The sequence below is a fragment of the Cyprinodon variegatus genome, unplaced genomic scaffold (genome assembly GCF_000732505.1).
Source record: "Cyprinodon variegatus isolate N-32 unplaced genomic scaffold, C_variegatus-1.0 Scaffold4, whole genome shotgun sequence".
Lineage (NCBI taxonomy): Eukaryota > Metazoa > Chordata > Actinopteri > Cyprinodontiformes > Cyprinodontidae > Cyprinodon > Cyprinodon variegatus.
Window position 1 is genome coordinate 2428897 of NW_015150457.1, and position 19659 is coordinate 2448555.

At 37.5% G+C, this 19659-nt stretch overlaps 1 protein-coding gene across 1 annotated transcript in view; it reads right to left on the bottom strand.

Annotated features, from left to right (window-relative positions):
- kcnk2 (potassium channel, two pore domain subfamily K, member 2) overlaps nt 1–19659 on the bottom strand; it is a 48223-nt gene that overhangs the window by 10675 nt on the left and 17889 nt on the right. Inside the window, exons 3-5 of the mRNA XM_015372493.1 lie at nt 18808–18925; nt 11529–11689; nt 8374–8584 (exon numbers count right to left, since the gene is read on the bottom strand). Coding sequence (XP_015227979.1) covers nt 8374–8584; nt 11529–11689; nt 18808–18925 — 490 coding nt within the window. The remainder of the gene's footprint in view (nt 1–8373; nt 8585–11528; nt 11690–18807; nt 18926–19659) is intronic.

Sequence of the window (19659 nt, forward strand, 5' to 3'; positions counted from 1 at the left end):
TGTGCTGTTTGGTGACATGGTGTGTACCACACTCAACATGGACCAGAGGAAGTAAAGGAAAGAGTTGTTTCAGGGAATTATTAAGAAAATTAAAGACAAGCATAGAAAAGGTAAAAGCTATAAGACGATCGCAATGCAGCTTAATGTTCCTGTGACTACAGTAGTTCATATTATTCACAAATAATTCCTGTAATAGGAATTGTAACAAAAGAGCCCAGAAAAACTTCTGAAGAGATAAAATGTGAACATCATGCTAAGGGAACATCAGTATCAGACCTGTCGTTTGAGCTAAAGAGGGCTTAATGGGAGACAAACAAGGACACCATTGTTGAAAACGAATCATAAAAAACAGACAGTAGTTTAATTTATAAACTACATGCTGATAAGCCACAAGCCTTCTTGAAGGATGCCCTATCAACAGTTGAGTCAAAAATGTAAGTTTTTGCAAAGAAACATTAGCTCTATGTTGAAAGACAAAAATTAAACATGTCAAGAAAAGAACATTGTCTCTAGTGTGAAACATGGAGGAAGCAGTTTTATACTCTGGGGCTGCTTTGCTTCATCTAGAACAGGGTATCTTGAATCTCTGTAATATACAAAGAAATCTCAAGACTATCAAAGGGTTCTAGGGAGAAATGTGCTGCTCAGTATCAGAAAGCTTGGTCTCAGGCCCAGGTCATGGATCTTGCAACAGCATAATGACCCAAAACATACAGCTAAAAACAGCCAAGATATTTGGAAGGAGCTGAAACATGCTATCTGGAAAATGCACCATTTAAACCTGAGACAAGATGTTGACCAGTTTGCTAATGAGGAATTTAATACCAGCTGAAAGGAGCAGAAGAGTCAGAGACAGTTACAAAGATCATTTAATTGCAGTAATTGTCTCAACAGTTTTCTGCAATAAAATATTAAGTTAAGGGTACCATAATTTTTTTTCCGGGCCTATTTGATGACTTTACTTTTCTAAAATCATTCTGTTGAAGCATGGCTGGAAACCCGTGTCTGACTTTCATTTGTTCATCTTCATAGATTTTTTTGTTTATTGTTATTTTTGTCAGATTTAAGTTGTTTCTGTGACCACTGGAGGTTACTCTTCAATTAAAAGAAGGGTACCAATGATTTCTGTCTATGTGTGTATTTTTTTTTTGTGGTTCTATTTTGGACAGCTTGGCAAATCAACCTTTTCCCATTTCTTTTTTTAAACAATAGCCTCAAAATAATATTGTGTCTGAAAGAAATAAAACAAAACAAAGAAAACAAAACTGTTTGGGTCCTGGCTGTCTTAGAAAAAATGACAGCATAGCTGCATTATGTTCATAAATTAAAACAATGACCTTATAAAACTGCAGTTGTTTCCAGCTGCCAGACGTCGTTCTGCTGTGTTTTAGCCTCCAAATCATCTTGGCAAAAGGTCCTGGTCATTTTTTTCTTACATTTCACAGATGTTCACACCAACAGAGGAGGTCTTTTCTCTCTTTCTCCTCTGCCAGCATAATTACATAGTTATCATTTCTGCAACATGCTCTCTGCTGTTGCAAATAGTGGTTGCCTTTCGGATGTGCAAAATACAAACAGACAAGTAATGAAAGCAATTATTTGTTTCTTTAGTGAATCATAATGCACTTATCGGGTACTCATATTTTCCATACTCTCCTCCCAGAATTTGACGTTGCACTGAAACGTTGAGTATTCTAAACAAACATGTCAACTAAATAGCAAGTGTAATTGTGCATTTATGTGCTGTCTGGTTTGCACAGCAAACAAATAAAAAAAACTTAAATACTAACCTTGTGTTTCTAATCTGTTCAGTATTTTAACTCATTAAAGACAATATCTTAAAATGCTTTTGAGATTTTAATCACATTTAACCTAATAACCTAATACAATAATGTAAAATACTCAACAAATTATAGAAACAACCTCAGTTGGATGTTTTCTTAAAGTTCATCTCTGTTTTTCTTAAGTTTAAAAACACATGAGTGTGTAGGCTGAGCATTATTAAATGCAAATGAATAGTAAAAGGGGCAAAATAGTTGTTACTGAGATGCAAACAATCGAAGATAAGCAGGAAAGTTCTAAACAACACATTTCTGATGATTCATAACGTAAGGCAAACAAGTTGTAAACAATCAAATATATCTGTAAAGGGCTGTTTAAATGTGTGCATAATTATTGTATAATGGAAGCTTTTGCACTGCTGGAGGACATAACCAATGGAACAAGTTGAAAGGAGTGTGTTTTCAGAGATTGTAGCACTTGCTGGCATATGACGATGCATGTCTTATTAGGCTGTTTAGATAGGAGCAGACCACAGCTTCACAGAGAGAAACTAGGGGGAAACGTGTGTAACTAGTGCTGGTGCAATTTCTTACTGTGCTGGGGTTGTTTGGAAATGTGGTGTTTCTGATGGATCAGGTTGACAGGTTGCATAATATCCAGTCCACAACTCAAAAAAATATCAATTCAAAAACCTTCATTCATCCGTGATGGCACATCAATGCAAGCTGCGGCAAGAAGATTTGCAGTGTCTTTCAGCATTGTTTCCAGAGGCTGGAGTTGCTGCTAGGAGACAAACCAGTACACCATGAGACGTTGAGCAGGCCATACGAGGGCAATAACCCAGCAGCAGGACTGCTACCTCCGTCTTTGTGAAAAGAGGAACAGGAGGAGCACCGCCAGAGCCCTGCAAAATGACCTCCAGCAGGCCACAAATGTGCATGTGTCTGCACAAACAGTTAGAAACCAACTCTGTGAGGATGGTATGAGGGCCTGACATTCACAGATGGGGGTTGTGATCACAGCCCAACACCATCCAGGATGCTTGGCACTTACCAGAGAACATCGGGATTGGCAAATTCACCACTCGTGCCCTATGCTCTTCACAGATGACAGCAGATTCACATTCAGATTCACTAAGCACATGTGACAGAGGTGACAGAGTCTGGAGACATTGTGGGAAGTGATCTGCTGCCTGTATCATCCTACAGCATGACCGGTTTGGCAGCGGGTTAGTAATAGTGTGGGTTGGTATTCCTTTGGAGGGCCATGTGCTCACCAGAGGTAGCATGACTGCCATTAGGTACTGAGATGAAAGCCTCAGACCCCTTGTGAGACCATACTGTATGTTGGTGCTGTTGGCCCTGGGTTCCTCCAAATGTAAGACAATGCTATATCTCATCTGGCTGGAGTCTGTCAGCCGATCCTGCAAGACAACTGCTTTGAAGCTATGGACTGCCCGTCGGTTCCTGATTACTAATTTGGGACATCATGTCTCAATCCATCCACAGACTGTCCAGGATTTGGTGGATGCTTTACTTCTTGTCTGGGAGGAGATCCCTCCGGAGACCATCCACCACCGCATCAGATGCATGCCCCGGCATTGTAAGGAGGACATATAGGCATGTGGAGGCCACATACTATACTGAGTTCATTCTGACCTGTTTTAAGGGACATTACATCAAAGTTGGATCATCCTCTAGTGTGTTTTACCACTTTAATTTTGGTTGTGACTCCAAATCAAAGCCTCCGTTGGTTAATAAATTTGATTTCCATTAATGATATTTGTTTTATTTTGTTGTCAGCACATTCCACTTTGTACTGAACAAAGAATATTTCATTCAGTGGAATTGATGTTGTTTTATTTCAGTGTTCCCTTTATTTTTTGAGCAGTGCTTATAGCAGCGGCGGTTGTTGCACTCTGAAACAGGGGAGGCTCAATTGTAATAATTAAATCCAAACGTTAAGGATTGCATCAACAAATGTTGAAACACATAAAAACATTATTACTACTGGTGAAAATAGCGTTTGTGAAGCGCTCTGAATTAACAAAAAAAAAAACTCTAGAAAACACAGCAAGAATCCACAACATGAGGATTGTTGTGACTAAATGATCACTTTCCCCTCTTGACTCCTCAGGTAAACCTCCTTGCTGTCTGGCCACTGTCAACCAAAAATCAGCATCGAGCAGCCAGCTTCCCAACTTGCCCCTGCTCCATAGACCCTCCAAGCGGTTTAGCCTCACTTGAAGTGACTAATTTTGCTAAGTTATCCAATCACGGCTCTACTTTCTCATTGGTTACCTTAAAATACCCCGTTGAGTCTTAGAGAGTCAGGCAGAGTCCTGCAGCTCCAGAGCGGAGGGGAGATTGCTTCCAAAAGTGGGCTCAACAGTTGTTGATTGCATTGAGGGTAGCAGCCAATGCTGATGAAGTTTGACAATTAATTTTTTACCAATAATTCCAAAAAAGCTATATATTTTTTAAAGATTTAAAGAGCACGATAACTTTCAAATGGTATGTGGGTAACAGTAGCACATTCAGCTCACGGCAAACAAGGCTAATTAGTATACTGTAACTACTGCAGACTAATGCAGTTTCTGTAATCTAATCGATAGTCATTAGATCAGCTCGGAGAAGTTTAATCCAACAGCTAAGTGTTTGTGATTTTTTCCCATCTGCCTCTACCTTGTTGTCTGCCAAGCAGGTCAACTTGAACTAACTGCCTGCTACATACACAAACACACACATTAAAGAAGATGTGCCTGGTGTCTCTCTTTTATTCCCTGCAGTTCTGGCACTAGATTCAGAGTCATGCCAGAGTCGCTTATTTCACTCAGGTCATATGAAGTTAAATCTCTTATCATCTCTGGACAGTTTAACAGTACCTTAAGAATGTTAATAAACATGGATGTTGAATTTAAGTATCAGTTGACAATGAAAAATTTTTTTAAGGACTGACACTTCTGAAGGGGAAAAAGCTTGTGGGATCCACATCAACCTGGCATTATGTAAAAAAAAAAACATATTGGCAACCATCGTTAAATCATGTAAATCTTTGTTAAGGCCTGATTATACCAGAGCCACTAAATAATATGAACAGAACATGAAGTAGAGTGAAATATCTTAAAAACAACATGTTGAGGCTCAATATGAAGCGAATCAGAGAAAAAGAAGAAGTCTTTGCCCTCTTTCTTTCTGGACAAGTCTAGACAACTAAACCTTTTGGACTCCACAGTGAGAGCCATAATCCTGAAACAGAGAAAATATATAAAAAAAAAAAAAGACAAATGAGTGCAGAATCTTTCTATTCAAACCCTTTCATTTTTGAAGGCCACCTTTCCACTGTATTCTGCCCTGTTTTATAACTTTTAGAAAATCCTTTGATACAAATAAATAATCCACTTAAAAGCATTAATTTTCACATACTAAACTGTGTCTACATTTTCTTTGGTTAAACTGAAATACAGATGCAATATTTCAAAATAGCAGCCTGAAGCTAAACTTGTTATCTGGAGAAACAAAACATTTTCACTGTATTCATGGGCCTCTGATGATACACAGTGAATAATGTGGAGTCAAAAAGACTGATTGTTGAATACATATTTTCTGTAATTTATTTATTGTTCTTAATGAGTACCACAACTCATTTTATTAAACAATAAAACAAAATCTATGTTAAGGTTATATTTTCCACACAAACTCCTATTGATGGTGTTTACCTTTTTAAAAATTCTGTCTAAAGCCCCTCTCACACCTTGACGATTCAGCCAGCGTATGCCTGATGACGAAAAATCTGGCAAAAATACTGGCATATGTTATGGGTACATTTTGTATAACTTCTGAGCATGCTGAGGTACGCTGAAGCACGCTTAAGCACGCTGGCACACGTCAACATACAGCAAGTACATCGAGAAATTTTAAACATGCTCAAAATTTCCTGATGTATGCCAGTGAATGCTTATATGCGGGGCATAAGTTACAGGTAAGTTATTTGATTGTTGACATAAGTGAGTTACTCATAAGTCTTGTGTCTAGCTTATCCAAAACTTATGATTGACTGGTGCATAACTTATGCATAACTTATCTCCAACGCATATCTTTTTAGTTATTATTTTTTGGGCAGACAGTAAACAGCAACTAAGTCAATACCGCAATCAAAGAAATTTTTTTATGCAGGCTGGGCGCCTCGCTACCCCCCTTAGGACACTGGCAGGTAATATTTCATGGGCTTACACTGCTGTGCGTTATGCATAAGTTAGGATGTCGTTGGACATACGCTGTGGACTCATTATGAATTATGAAAACACTATGACCATCCTGATCTCGCGAGCTTTCAAGATTTCACTCGCTAATCAGTCTGGAGACTGTCAGTTAAAGAAAATTTGGAGACGTTCACCAAACGAATGTCCAATCAGCGTTGGCTTTGAGGCGGGTTGAGGTGTGACGCAACGAGAAGCGCGACAGTTCAGTCTAAAGAACATGGCGGCTTCAGCCGATGAAACTAGCGTTAGCATGGCTATCGAGCAAGTTTTATCGGAATTACATAGTATTTCTTCACTGAAAGAAGAGCACTGCCCTGGAGGCTTTTCTCAGAGGAAAATATGTTTTTGCTCTTCTCCTGACTGGTTTCGGCAAGAGTAGCCTGGCTGTTAGTACGTCATATGCTTCGTTGATCTGATTGGTTTATTTGGCCCGTCTATCACCAACATAGGCCAATCAGCTAACCAGTATTTTCGCCCCTTCCCAAAATTACTTCAACCGAAGGTTTCCAGATGGATATGCGGAGCAAATCCATCTGGCGGAGTCAGGTTACTAAGTATATGACCGTATTGAAAAAATACACAGAAAGTTCAGTGAATAAATAACAAACAGTACTGCCATAACTGCTAAATATTTTAGCTTATCACTTTAAAAGGGTAATAAACTGTTTAAAAAAAATTTATTTAAAACATTTGATCAGCCTACCTATATGTATATTTTTGTATTATGTATATTATTAGCAGCTCTAATGTCAGGCTATTGTGGAATAGCAGCGGTGAGAAAAGGTTTTTGTCAGGTTAGGAGAAGGTTTTGAGGACCTAAATGCAGAGAGGAGTAGGCACGGATGAGTTTGGACGGTTTAATGTAAGTCCAAGGGAAACAGAGGAAAAAATCCAAAATACAAAAATACTGAAAACAAACAAAATGAAATGAAAAACACTTAGGGGAAGCAAGAGACTAGGAAGCAACAAAACAACATCTACTGTATAACACACAAGAAACCAGCACTGAATGAAAGCTCTGGTGCTCTTTTAAGCCCAGCACTATGATTATCCAGATTACTTTCACCTGTGTTGGCTACCCAAGTTCTCCACAAAGATCCTCTATAGTAGAGATGCACAACTCGCACTTACCCACACACATGAACCCTGACAGTTTTTCTAATGTTTTAATGAAAAGATAAAATGATAAATAATAACATGGTGATACAAGCAATTACTGTGGCTAATTATGGCATGTTTCTATTTCTAAAGAACCTAGATCCTTGTTTTAACTTTAAGATTTTTAAAACATTTTGAAATCAGCATGTTGTCTGACAGAGAAGAGATGCTTAAAATGACAAAAAAGCTTAAACTAATACACAGCCTTGATTTTAAATTTAGCACATGCTGCTCCCTTTTCTAGATTTTTTCATTTATTCCTCTTCTCACTTCATTCTCGGATGGTAAATATTGTTGACTCTAAGTTGTTTACTTGTTGTAACCGATTAGCACAGTATCGTGTTTTTTTACTGATTGAAGGAAATATGGTCACCAATTCAGCAACGATCAGACAAATCTGATGGTCTCTAGAGGTTATCTCAGTGCATCTCTCGTAGAATGGTGATGCTAGTGTTTCATAAAGAATTCCATATATGTTTCCAGACTTTTTCATTGTTTTTACAGTTGCATTGAATACACTCACAGGACTTTTGGAGCCAATATGTGACACAGGAAATAAAATTTCACATTACCCAGCAGCTGTTTCAGCACCTTACCCTTGCTTTTGATGGTGTAAATAGAAAAGTAAAAGTTGTTTCTTCTTAAAGTGGTTAAAAAAAATGTTCCTTAAAACCAAAATAACATATTTTAAACAACACAATTTGTGGGTTAGAATAATTTAATGGCATAAGACCAATTTCTTAATTCTGGATTTTCCCTTTTTATTTGTTCATATGGGGCAGCAGGTTTACCATTTTCTATGTGAATAGATGGTGATGTAATATACAGATATAAAATTGCATTTTATTTTTTCAAGTTGACCCCCTGGCTCTGCTTTTTAAATCCAAACAGTGCATATTTATCACACTGGATGTGCTCTCATATCATGAGTAAAAATTCATAATTCTTTTTTTTTATTTAATAGATGGGAATTGATGAACATAAAGCAGAGATGTGGAAATAAACCTGCTAAAGATGAAGTATAATAATGCCTGCAGAAGCTGCTTGTTGGAAATCCATTGCTGCTGAGCCAATATTCAATTTTTCTGACATGGCTATAAATACACAGATTCTAATAGAGGTGTCAGGCAGGCAAATGAAAGACATGCTGCAAATCAGACAATATCACGTACCCTCGGTCAGATGACCCTTTTCTCCGGCCACAAAGTCTCCAAAGCCAATAGTGGTGAGGGTGATGACCACAAAGTAGATGGATTCAAGTGTGCTCCAGCCTTCGATATGCTTGAAAATGACAGCTGGCAGGGCCACGAAGATGAGACACCCGAACAAGATGAAGAGCAGGGTGGAGATGACACGGATCTTTGTCTGGCTGACTTTCCACTTCTGAACCAAAGATAGGAAAAAGGAAAATTGAAAGTTTTCACACTCAGTAAAAAGGCTCAGTAAAAAAGATAAGCAGATTGATGTTTTGGATAATTCTGAAGAAACGGACAGCATTTTAAAAGCATTCATACCTACTCATATTTTATATGTTGTTTAATGTTACAACCAAATGTATTTCATAAGCACTTTGTGAAAAATTTCAAGACACAAAGAAAAGCATAATTGTGAAGAGGAAGGAAAATGATGCACTCGTAAATACAAATCTGAAGGTTGGATCAAACATCAGTATCTTTTCGTACAACCTGACTGGATGGAGATGGAAACAAAAAGTCTCAATAGAGGTTTGATTGACTGAGTCATAATAACCGCTGAATATGCTTCAATCAAAACCATTGTAGTTCTAGTTGTATGTTTACAGTTATTGTATTGGAAGGTGAAGGAAGTGTTTTTCAACCTCTGACAGGTTTTCTTCCAGGACTGCCTTGTATTTATTTTATCCATCCTTTCATCACCTCTATTATCCTCTCTGTTTCTGCTCAAGAAAAAAAGTCTCTAAAGGACAATGCTTCCACCCTCCATCTTTCACTACTGGGATCGTGTCCTTCTTCAAAATCTTAGTGTTGTCCCTTTCATGGTCAGTGGCAAATTAAGAATTAAACTTATGGTGAATGTCTTTTAAACTACGGCTTTCTACTTGTCACTCTTCCAGCATTAGTTACCCAAACAAAAATTCTCCTCTATCTGGACATGTGCAGCTCCTCCAAAGTTACCGGCTCTCCTTGCATAGCCTGTTCTCTTGCAAGTGTGCAGTTAATCCACATTTTGCCCTTGTTTTTTAACAAATGTTAAAACACGTAAAACACATTACTACAGCTAGTGAAAATAGCTATTGTGAAGCGCTCTGAAATAATAAACTCCAGAAACCACAGCAAGAATCAAGAACACAATGACTGTTCTCAGTAAATGTTCAAGAACCGTTCCACATATATTGACAAGTTCTTAATCCGATATAAAAGCATGAGGTATATTGTTTTTAACCACCTTTGTAAGATTTGACCACATTGTTGTCCAGTTGTATCTATACTTGCGTTAAAGGTTGACTACTTTCAGTGACATCTGATGAGTTTGTTGCACAGAAATAATTTTCATCGTGTCAGAGTTAAAGGCAGCGGTATAGGGAACAGCCTGACGGTGAGGCCCTTGGCAGCCATAAGAACACGCGAAAGGCAGCGTTCTGCGGCACGCATGTCAATCGTTCCCCGATGAACGGTTTGTACTAGAACTAAAATCTCGATTACAATGTAAATTGTAGTTGACAATAAAGAAATATATTGATTGATTGATTGATTGTATATAGCGGCCATTTTTGAAACCTATGTATTGTATAGAATTTTTTTTAACTGTATCAGAAATGACATTAAACAGAGTTCATATGACTAGGATGTCTTTATTTTAGGGGCCTTCATAGTAGTAGATATCTGAATGGATTCAGTATAGTAACTGTATGATGTGCCAGACCTGATCTATATGTGAACTCTGGCATTCATTTTTCTGCCAAAGCGTCTGTGAAATTGAAAAACATTCTACATGCAGCTGATGTCTGGGCTGCTTTTTCACTTGAGGTGACTTCTTTCAGCTTGTTATGTGCCGATACCATCATGCCCTTTTCTTCACTGTTTATGTGAGCCGTAAGAACAGTATGTCTGAGGCGAAACAGAAAGAGCAGACAGACCTCAGATCATTGAGTGTCTGATTGCTTCCTTGCTGCACTGGGAAAACATGAAATACAGCAGAGTTTAAAGATGATGTGCTATGCCAGAATTAGCTGAAAAATATAAGCATCACTTCCCCCAAGGAGACTTATAAAAAATGTAGTAATCCATCTGTTTCTTTTGTCTGCATGACCCTCCAACCTTACCTTTCCCACAGGGATTGGCTTATTCAATCTGTAATATAATTAACCTGTTGTTGAGTATCTTGGTGTTAAAGAATTGCCGCTGTCACTGGTTTTACTGCACAATAGAAAGCTTAACCGTAAATGTGCTCAAAAAATGTCTTGGTACTTTTGAAGCGAAACCTAATTTCTCACCGGTTGATTTATTTAAAAAGCCACTTTTAGTACATTCTCTGGCATGCTGAGGCTTTAATTGGAAATAGTAAAATCTGCCTTTTGTCTCTGGTCAAATGATTCTGCAGTTGGGTCTAAGATTAATTTGCCATGGCCACAGAATTCAGTGATAGGGCCTAATTGAAAGCCTTTATTTTTCACTGCAAGACTAAGCTCCAGCTCAGGGATAAAAGAGCAGTGACATATCTACAATCCCAAAGTTGTTCTTATCACACTTTGTTGCCTGCTACACTGAGAATAGTGGCATGTCCTCTACTCCTGCTGCATTTGTCAGCAGCCTTGTAGCCTTTTCCAAGATCCAAAATACCTGCAATTATTCACAAACACTTGTTTTTCCAATTTTTAATAATGGCGTTTTTGTAATTTAATTGTCTAGTCAAGGTTTTAACTGTAAAACCTTAACAGATATCTGTTGCACTGATATCCATGACATATTTGAAGCTAATCTGAGACTAGGCTATGGAAAAATCAACACCTTTTTAGATATCCTTCCTTCCTTCCTTCCTTCCTTCCTTCCTTCCTTCCTTCCTTCCTTCCTTCCTTCCTTCCTTCCTTCCTTCCTTCCTTCCTTCCTTCCTTCCTTCCTTCCTTCCTTCCTTCCTTCCTTCCTTCCTTCCTTCCTTCCTCCCCACATGCTGCTCATATGGTTTGGTTTTCTAGTCAAAGAGTAGGAGCGGACAGCAGAGAATAGCATATGCTTGAATAAAATCAAGTTTTTTTCTCATCCCATTATCTCAGACAACCAGTTGCTAGTTTGATTTAAGTGCTTTCCTTTTTTCATGCCGATCATATGCAAACATCCCCATTAATACTCACCACGATCATCTTTTCGACTTTGGCAATGCCCTTCCCAAAAATAGTTCCTAACTGGTCCCCAACGCCAGCCAGCAGGAATCCAAACAGAGGAATGCCCAGCAGAGCGTAAAGGATACAGAAGATCCGCCCTCCTTCTGTGTGAGGAGAGATGTTTCCAAACCCTGATAGAACAAAGATACAGGCAGACAAAAAGGAAAACTAAACGAATTTAAGTTGGAAGAGAAAAATAATGTTTTTCAGGCTTTACTGCTGCCTTATAAGTATTTACTATTGGAAGGATTTGATGTTCCAGATGCAAACTCAACACTAGCTATCTTTAAAGATGAAGCTACATTAAAGCAGATTTGGTTTCTCTGCCTTGCTTTGGGTTTGCTCAATTTCAGAAATTTGCAAAGGTGCTCTTATTTCTTTCAAGAGAACAAATTTATGTGTAGAACATAAGGCTTTAATATTTTTTGTATGTGCAGGGGCTTTCTTTAAACTGATTCCACATGCGTCTTGTATGATTTTTAAGTCCATCCAGTTGCAAACTAGTTACAAAATGCATTATCAACATGTGATGCAAAAAAAGAAACTATTTCAGAATCAAAGCTGATCCTGATTTTAGCTTAATAAAACTTGACTTGCTAGACCACAGAACCGATCTACGAGGCTTGATCAAGACAAGTTATGAATTCAGAAAGATGGGGGAAAAAAACAGCTTGATGAAATACCAACAGTGAGAGATGGAGACATGCAAGGGCCTCGGACTCAACCTAATCTATTATTCAGACCTTCTATTTTAAAACAAATTAATAGAATCTGAAAGAAAATGAACTTTCAGCCGACTTTTAGCACTTGATACAAGAAATGTTTTCTATTTATTGCTGATCTCCAAACCCACTGTCGACTGCAGCTTAACAACAAAACTTTTGGAAGAAGCTTCAGATAGTTTTTTCTTACATAATAAACATTAAAACACCAGATTCTGTCATTTCCATTGTTCAATGTCTGCTTAATGAACTAAATTCTATTGTTTTTTTATTAATACATGTAAGCTGCAGGGAGCCTTGTAATGACTTCCCAGTCTAATTCTGGAGCAGAGTTACAACCAAATGTCAATCACATCTCATTAATTTTATGATTAATTCCAGGGGAGACAGATTTAATTCATAATACTTCTTGGTGTCTATGTTTAGCTAAATGTTAAATAGTGGACCATCTACTTTCAGATTCTGTTTACACTAATCAATTCATAACTGTATTTTATTTGTTTTTTTAATTTAATAGCAAATAGAAGGTAAGCATATCTTCCTTAGGAAAAAAGGAAAATTAAGTGTTCCACTTGTTCAGTTAATGTAACTATTGCCAAGGTTTATAAAACCTCTCTATCATTATTCTTCACTGAGTTTTTATAGGTGCTTGATAATCTTAAATAGTCTATTTTTTCAGTTAGGACTAAAGCTTGTTTTCATTACAAAATGCACATCCTTCTAACTGAGCAAGGCTACCTTATCAAGATTTATTCATAATTTTTTTTTTTTTTCATCTGAGATAATACCAGATTTATCAAAAGAAGAGCAATTTTGCTGTGGTACTTCCTTGTCTCTCTTCAAGTGTTTTTTTCCCCCCTCATCTAAAGCCAAGTTTTCTTCACTGTGTGCTGGTTATTGTGATTCTTTTTAAACATCTACCTGATACTGAAAATAGGCAATTGTAAGTGTTTTGTTGTCAGTTTTGTAGTGACCTGGTAGCTCCTGGTATGACTGACTAATTTTACACCAGTCACAGTTTAGGTCTGGTCATGTGTAATATTAGCCACCGATCAATAGGTTTATTAGATTTTTATAGTTTCAAGGTTTTGTTGTCCTTAAACTGTAGAGCTTTCTAAGAACTTCTCTGCCTTTATTTATGCATTTACTGTATGCACTCCTTCAACACTTAAGATTTTGCCAATAAAAAGCTGCAGTCTACACAATTTCATAATTTAACAAATAATTTAAATACGATGGCTGCACTGTCTCTGGTTTGGAGAATGATAGTTTTAACTAACATAAATCATGAAGAGATACAGGGGTTGCAATAGAGCAGCATTTATCTAAACATCTTCATTAATATTTGGTAGATACTGGAATATACAATTGATCTCTGTAATGGTCTATTTGATTACATATTTCAATAACTTGTATCATTAAAAAGCTGTTTTTGTCATGTTTTACCATAGTGTTAACTGATGAAAATCCCGAACAAATATACGTTCATACATGTTGTTGTTGTCATCTTTTGGTTTGTATAGGACCAAAATGCAGAGCCTGAATATAACCAAACAATGTGTTAAAGGAGAACAAATAAATTTGTCTTTAACAAAGAAAAACAGGACGTGGAGCTTCAATAGAGTAAAGGGTTGTGAAATCGTATCTAACAGAGTAGAATCTAGCTAACTAAGATCAAGTCAACTAACTAAGATTATTTTAATTAGTGACACCAAGCAAGATTAAATATTGAGGTAAGAGTGGAGAATGACGTTACTCTGAAGGTAAGCAAATCAGGGGCTAATGCGTAACAGCTGAGGAAGAATGGAAGCAAGGAGAGTGAGGGGGCATTCTAATTAACACAAAAGGAGCTAAACAAAGACATGAAGAAACAAGAAAACCAAAGGGAAAAGAAAAACAGGCATCTTAGAGAAACATTACTAGATATGAAATAGAATGAAAAATCCCTTTATTGTTCCATAATGGGGAAATTAAATGAGAAAACGCAAGAATTAAGTAAGGAACTAAATATAATGGAATGAAGCAATTAAATTATCTTCCTAGCAAAAAAACAAAACATAGAGAAATTGACAAATTATAACATGATTTTTTAAAGCATAAAGAGGCAACAAGGAAATGCCAAAACATAAACAAAAAAACAAAAATCAAAACACTCTGATACCAAGACACAAACAGATAGAAACTGATTGTCCCAGAAACTGATTGCCCCCTGTTCATACAAGCTAGAAAAACTGGCTTCCAATGTGTTTTTGTTGATCTAGATTGTGCAAAAAGTAAACAGAATGTAACCACATAGACTCAACAAAGGGATCCCAGGGTAATCACTCCAGGATACAGGATATAACACTAATTTAGCCCCAGGAGAAAGGAAAATATTTGCAGGAGAAGTAATTAATTCCTGTTTTACATTCTGGATGACTAAGAAAGGGAATTTTCTTTTTATAAGGTTATTACATTAAAATTATCTGCAAAGTCAATTGAAGTTAAAATTTCAACAAATGATTAAAATTTCAAGCTGATCTCATAGCTTTCTTTTGCTGGGCACAGGCATACAATGACACTGGCATCAGAGGCAGCTCCGTCTGATTTATTTACATAACAGCGTGAAGCCAAAGGAACAATCAGGAAAAATGATGATTGCCCACAGACAGCACAGCAATTATGTGCTGTTTACACTAACAGGCTGTAAAGATAAAACACACAAAACACCACCTGGGTGTGAGGTTTCTACAGACAATTTTAAAGCTTTTATACACCGCCACCAGAACTTTTTTCTTTTTTTTTCAAATTTGCCTTTGGTGAATGTTTCCAAAAACATCAAGCAAAGCACATCTATGTTTTTTGAGTTGAAGCCAATGCACTTCTTTTCATTGGATCCAATATCACTGCAGTGAAAATGTCTCAGAGTACATTCTTACCTTTCCTTTGAGTACAATCATAGTAAAATCCCAGTTTATGGAAAGAAAATAAGCTCTCTAAATCAACATAATCCACCGTAATTTTATGTATTTTATTGGATGTTTATGAGACACTGTGATTAATTAGTTAATCACAGTGAAATGGGTTTGTATATGCTATCCCACTGGTCAAAAAATTGCAAGCACTCCTGTTATTTAACTTTAGGTATTTTGGTGTCTCTATTAGTGTTTGCCACAAATCAGGATCCTTTATTTAGTAAAATCTATCCTACCATAAGCAATTTGACAGAGGTATGTCTAGTCTGCAGTGAGGTACTGCAACAACAACAACAAAACAAAAAAAGACACTACATTTCTGAATTGTACAACTTACTGTATAGTCCAGTCAATAGACTCTTTTATCTACGTTTCTGATCTCTTCTCTGATCAATGCTTCCCTGGCCTTTCACTATTGGTCGATGGTGGCATTCCTGTGGTGCCATGCTCTTTTTTTTTATTATAGTTCCATATTAGATATCTAAATCATATTATTATTGTCATATTATTCTCCATATAAGCATACAATAAACATATTTATTTAGAAGTGCCAGAGTGAAGGCTGCTACATGCATCAAAAGAAACGTAGACATTTTTTCTAGCTCCAGCAGTAATTCAAATACATTTTTTTCTCTCATCGCTGTCTTGGTGGGTCTTGCTGCTTGTTTTTAAAAACAAATCTTGGCAGAACTTGGAGTATATCTGAGTGTATCTACTGTGCTGTAATTGGGCTGAATTTGTATGGCTTGTTTTGGTTTGATAAGAGGAGATAGCTCACAAATCTGTTGAACAACACTAGACACGCAGTTCAGTTCACAGTAAGTGATATAATGTGACATTTCTGCTCACTTGCAGTGTTTTCTCTATAACTTATTCTAGTAGTTCTTCTCTGGTGTCTGCAGTATTTCCAAATAGCCCCGGTGCACACGGTGAGCTCTTATTTCTGTCGGCTCCTCTATGTTAAGCTCTCTGCCTGCTATATGCTCGGCTTGTAATCTCTGCTCCTCTACCCAGCCTGCACTTAAAGGAATAGAGAACGATCTTTTATTTCCAGGTGGATCATCTAAGTAAGTGGTCCTCATAATTGTCAGTCATTGTGGTGATATGTTTACATAAGGCCGTGCTACATGCTCGCCCCCAGTTAGCAAACTTTTATCTGCGCATGAGCACTTTTAGGCGTAGATATGTGGGAGCTATGGTTTTAAACAGCAACTCAAGCTCATCGTTCTCACTGCGGTTCTTTGAAAATGGCCAAGGGTCATAAGAGAAAAACTGTCTACAAAGTGTATAAGAAGAAAATAAAGGCCTCAGAAGGGGCAGATATATGTCCCAGAATGCTTTACGCAGAGAGCTCTCCTTGCAAGGCATTATGGGATTTGCTGTCACAGCAGCCCGCTGTCGCCATAGGCTGTCGCTACCCGACAGCAGTGACTAATAGCAAAGATGGCACAGCGCGGTGGAGGAGTTATGTGACCAATGAGGAGCAGAAAGCAGTGATCATCTTTCAAAATGGTAAGTTAACCGAGTTCGCTTTAAAATCCACTATATAGTCCCTACTCTATATAGTGATTGAGTGAAGCATGTGCATGTGCATGCTTTTTAAAGTGGAAAGGGCAGGTCTTTTAAATAATCCGCTTTAATTAATCTTCAGTGACATGTATAGTGTGGTGGACTGAGGTGGAGTATGAAAACAATTCTTTCCCAATCTTGCCACCTCGAGTGACACAGAACACATGAACACTACACCAAGATTTTTTTTTTGTATATACATTTAAAAACTACAATATCTACAGTATTTTCACTCACTACAAAGTACTTTGTGTTAAGCTATAATAAATTATCCAAATAAACATACCATGCAATAATAAATATACCATACAATGCAGCATGGTATGTGTTGGTAATGTAATAAAAAATACAAAAAAAGGGGAACAGATACCTTTGTAAGGTAGTCTTGACTTTTCTAAATTATACAAAGTCTATCTATTGCAATTACTTAAAGAAACTGGAGGCAGGATTAGGATATTAGACTCACCAGTGACTGGACTGGTGCTGCAGGTAACTGCAGGCACAAGCCAAGCCGACACGGGAGTGCGGAAAAAGTCGAACAGGCCATTTTATCAGCCCTGCGTTGGTGATGCTGTTTACTACGTGACGGTATACTTCAAGACCTCATGCATATTTTGTGACAGCAACAACCGCAGTGTCGAGCAAGTCTTCTACTCCTCAACATCCGTGACTTCCCAGATCAAAGCTATCGAGGGCGCTGCTTGCGCAGTAGGACTAGGTGGCAAATTCCTCCTTCAAATTGCAGCATATTATGAAAAACACAGCCTGTCCAAGCCAATGGAGAGATATGTGGATGGGCTTGTTGTTGTTGTTTTTAACACTTTATTATCCATAAGCATTTAAAAAACTTGCATGTGGTGCACATGCACATGCATGTGAATTAATAATTCCATCAAACAGCATCTAGGAGACACTGACTGGAATACGGTCACACACCAAACAGATGAGTGTGTGTGTTGTTATACACACCATCTTTCAGTTCTCACCGAAAACAGACAGAGAAACAGAAAATGCTTCTGGTAAAAGACCTGAACATGTGGAATTTATTGTTTGCGCATAGAAATCATGCTCTGGCTGCACTTAATTCTAATTCATGTGAGCAATGAGCACACTCTTATTTCAAGCTAATAGCCAAACTTGAGGTTATTTAATCTCCTTATTAGAGACTGAGATTTGACAGTGTGCTGGAAATGTGAAACAGAGCCCAGCAACCCACTGAACAGACACAGTGATCTGTCAAGGTCCGATTGGAAAAGCCAGATGAACTGTCAGAATGTGTGTGCGTATGTGCAAGAGTCTGCGAGGGGGGTGAATGTGTGAGCTTTTGCTTTTTTTCCTGATTAGTAAGCTCTTACAGCTGCAGATGACACAAAGGGAGGACAAATGGTGTAAAAGAAAATGGGAACCCTGGTGGATTTTTCAGCCTGTAGCCTTCAGATAAAGGGTAATGTGCTTTAATTATAAAGTGAGTCGCCCATTTAACTTCTGTTCTTGGGGATAAATGGGATATTAGGTCTGTTGCAAAGACCCTGATAACATTTGAAATCTCGCTAACGGCAAAAACTATTTAGTGGAAATACTACTAAATCGGACAAATGAATGACTGCTTTGGTCCACGTTTAGACAAGAAACAGAAAAGTTAGCTATCCCTGCAGCTCTGTAATTCAGAACATGTTAAAACATTGTTTTTTTATCTTACAAATAGGTTCTATTTGGTCTGATGTACTAGTAAAAGAGAAAATCATGAGCTATCTTGTAGCGGAAATTAGTTTTTTTGGGGGGATTGCAATTTTTGCTGGCATGCAGCAATCGAGCAATCTTGGGCAGTAGCCAATGTGACTGTAATTTGTCACAAGTGCAATTTCATGCCAAAATGGTCCTTGAAATTGCACTGTTACTCTGCCGTGCTTCTACTCTGTATACAGAACATGTGTGTTTTTAATTTTCAGGACTCTCGAAACAGCAGATGTTATTTTCTGTCTATTTATAAATCGTTCCTCCTACCGATTGTGGTGATAACAGTCCCAGCAAAGAAAAAGGAGGAGCTAAGGTCCCACAGGCTCGTCTGATTGGATAAATTTCCTGATGGATTCACTCCTGCTCGAACCGCTGACACCACTTGCTGCAAAAGAAAGAAGAAAAGTTTGAGTATAAAGATGGAGCCTCACATAAGGATTTATGAACCATATGGTTTTATAAACTGAGGAGCTGCACCGTAGATTAGAAGTCTGCAAAGGATCTCCTGGTAAAAGAATAAAAGCTGAAGTAAACATCCAATGGAGTCAATTAGGATTTAAGAAACAATGAGTAGCATCTGTCACCTTTTGAAAATGACTGCATTTGAAGTTGCTGTGTTTTGCACAAAACACCTGTCAAGACTACTGGGAGTAAAACTCAATAAAGGTTCTTAGTTTTGATGAATTCCTGTTTGTATTTTAGGATTTTCAAAGCCAAGCATCACTCCCACTTGAAAAGATTTTGCTGCGTTTGTCAACATATTGTCTCCAATCGAAACCAATATACACAAAGAGCGTTCTCACACAAAGTCAGTGTTTTGTCTCATTCGGTTCATTTGACACACTGAATATGTATATGTATATAACACAGTGAGCATTGGTGATTTTCTGCATCCCTGTTTCTAAATGTATGAAAGGTAAATTAAGATGGATGCACAAGTTTTAAGAATTAGTTTTTGTAGATTTTCAATCTTTAATATTTAAGGCATGTTTAGCAATTCTGCACCTCATAGTCATAAGTAAGCCTTTGTTTCTTGTGGCCAGGTTTGGTCTCTAAAAAGAATAAAAAAAAAAATTAAGAATGAGATTTCTTAATATGAATTTTGGGTTTGGGTTAGGA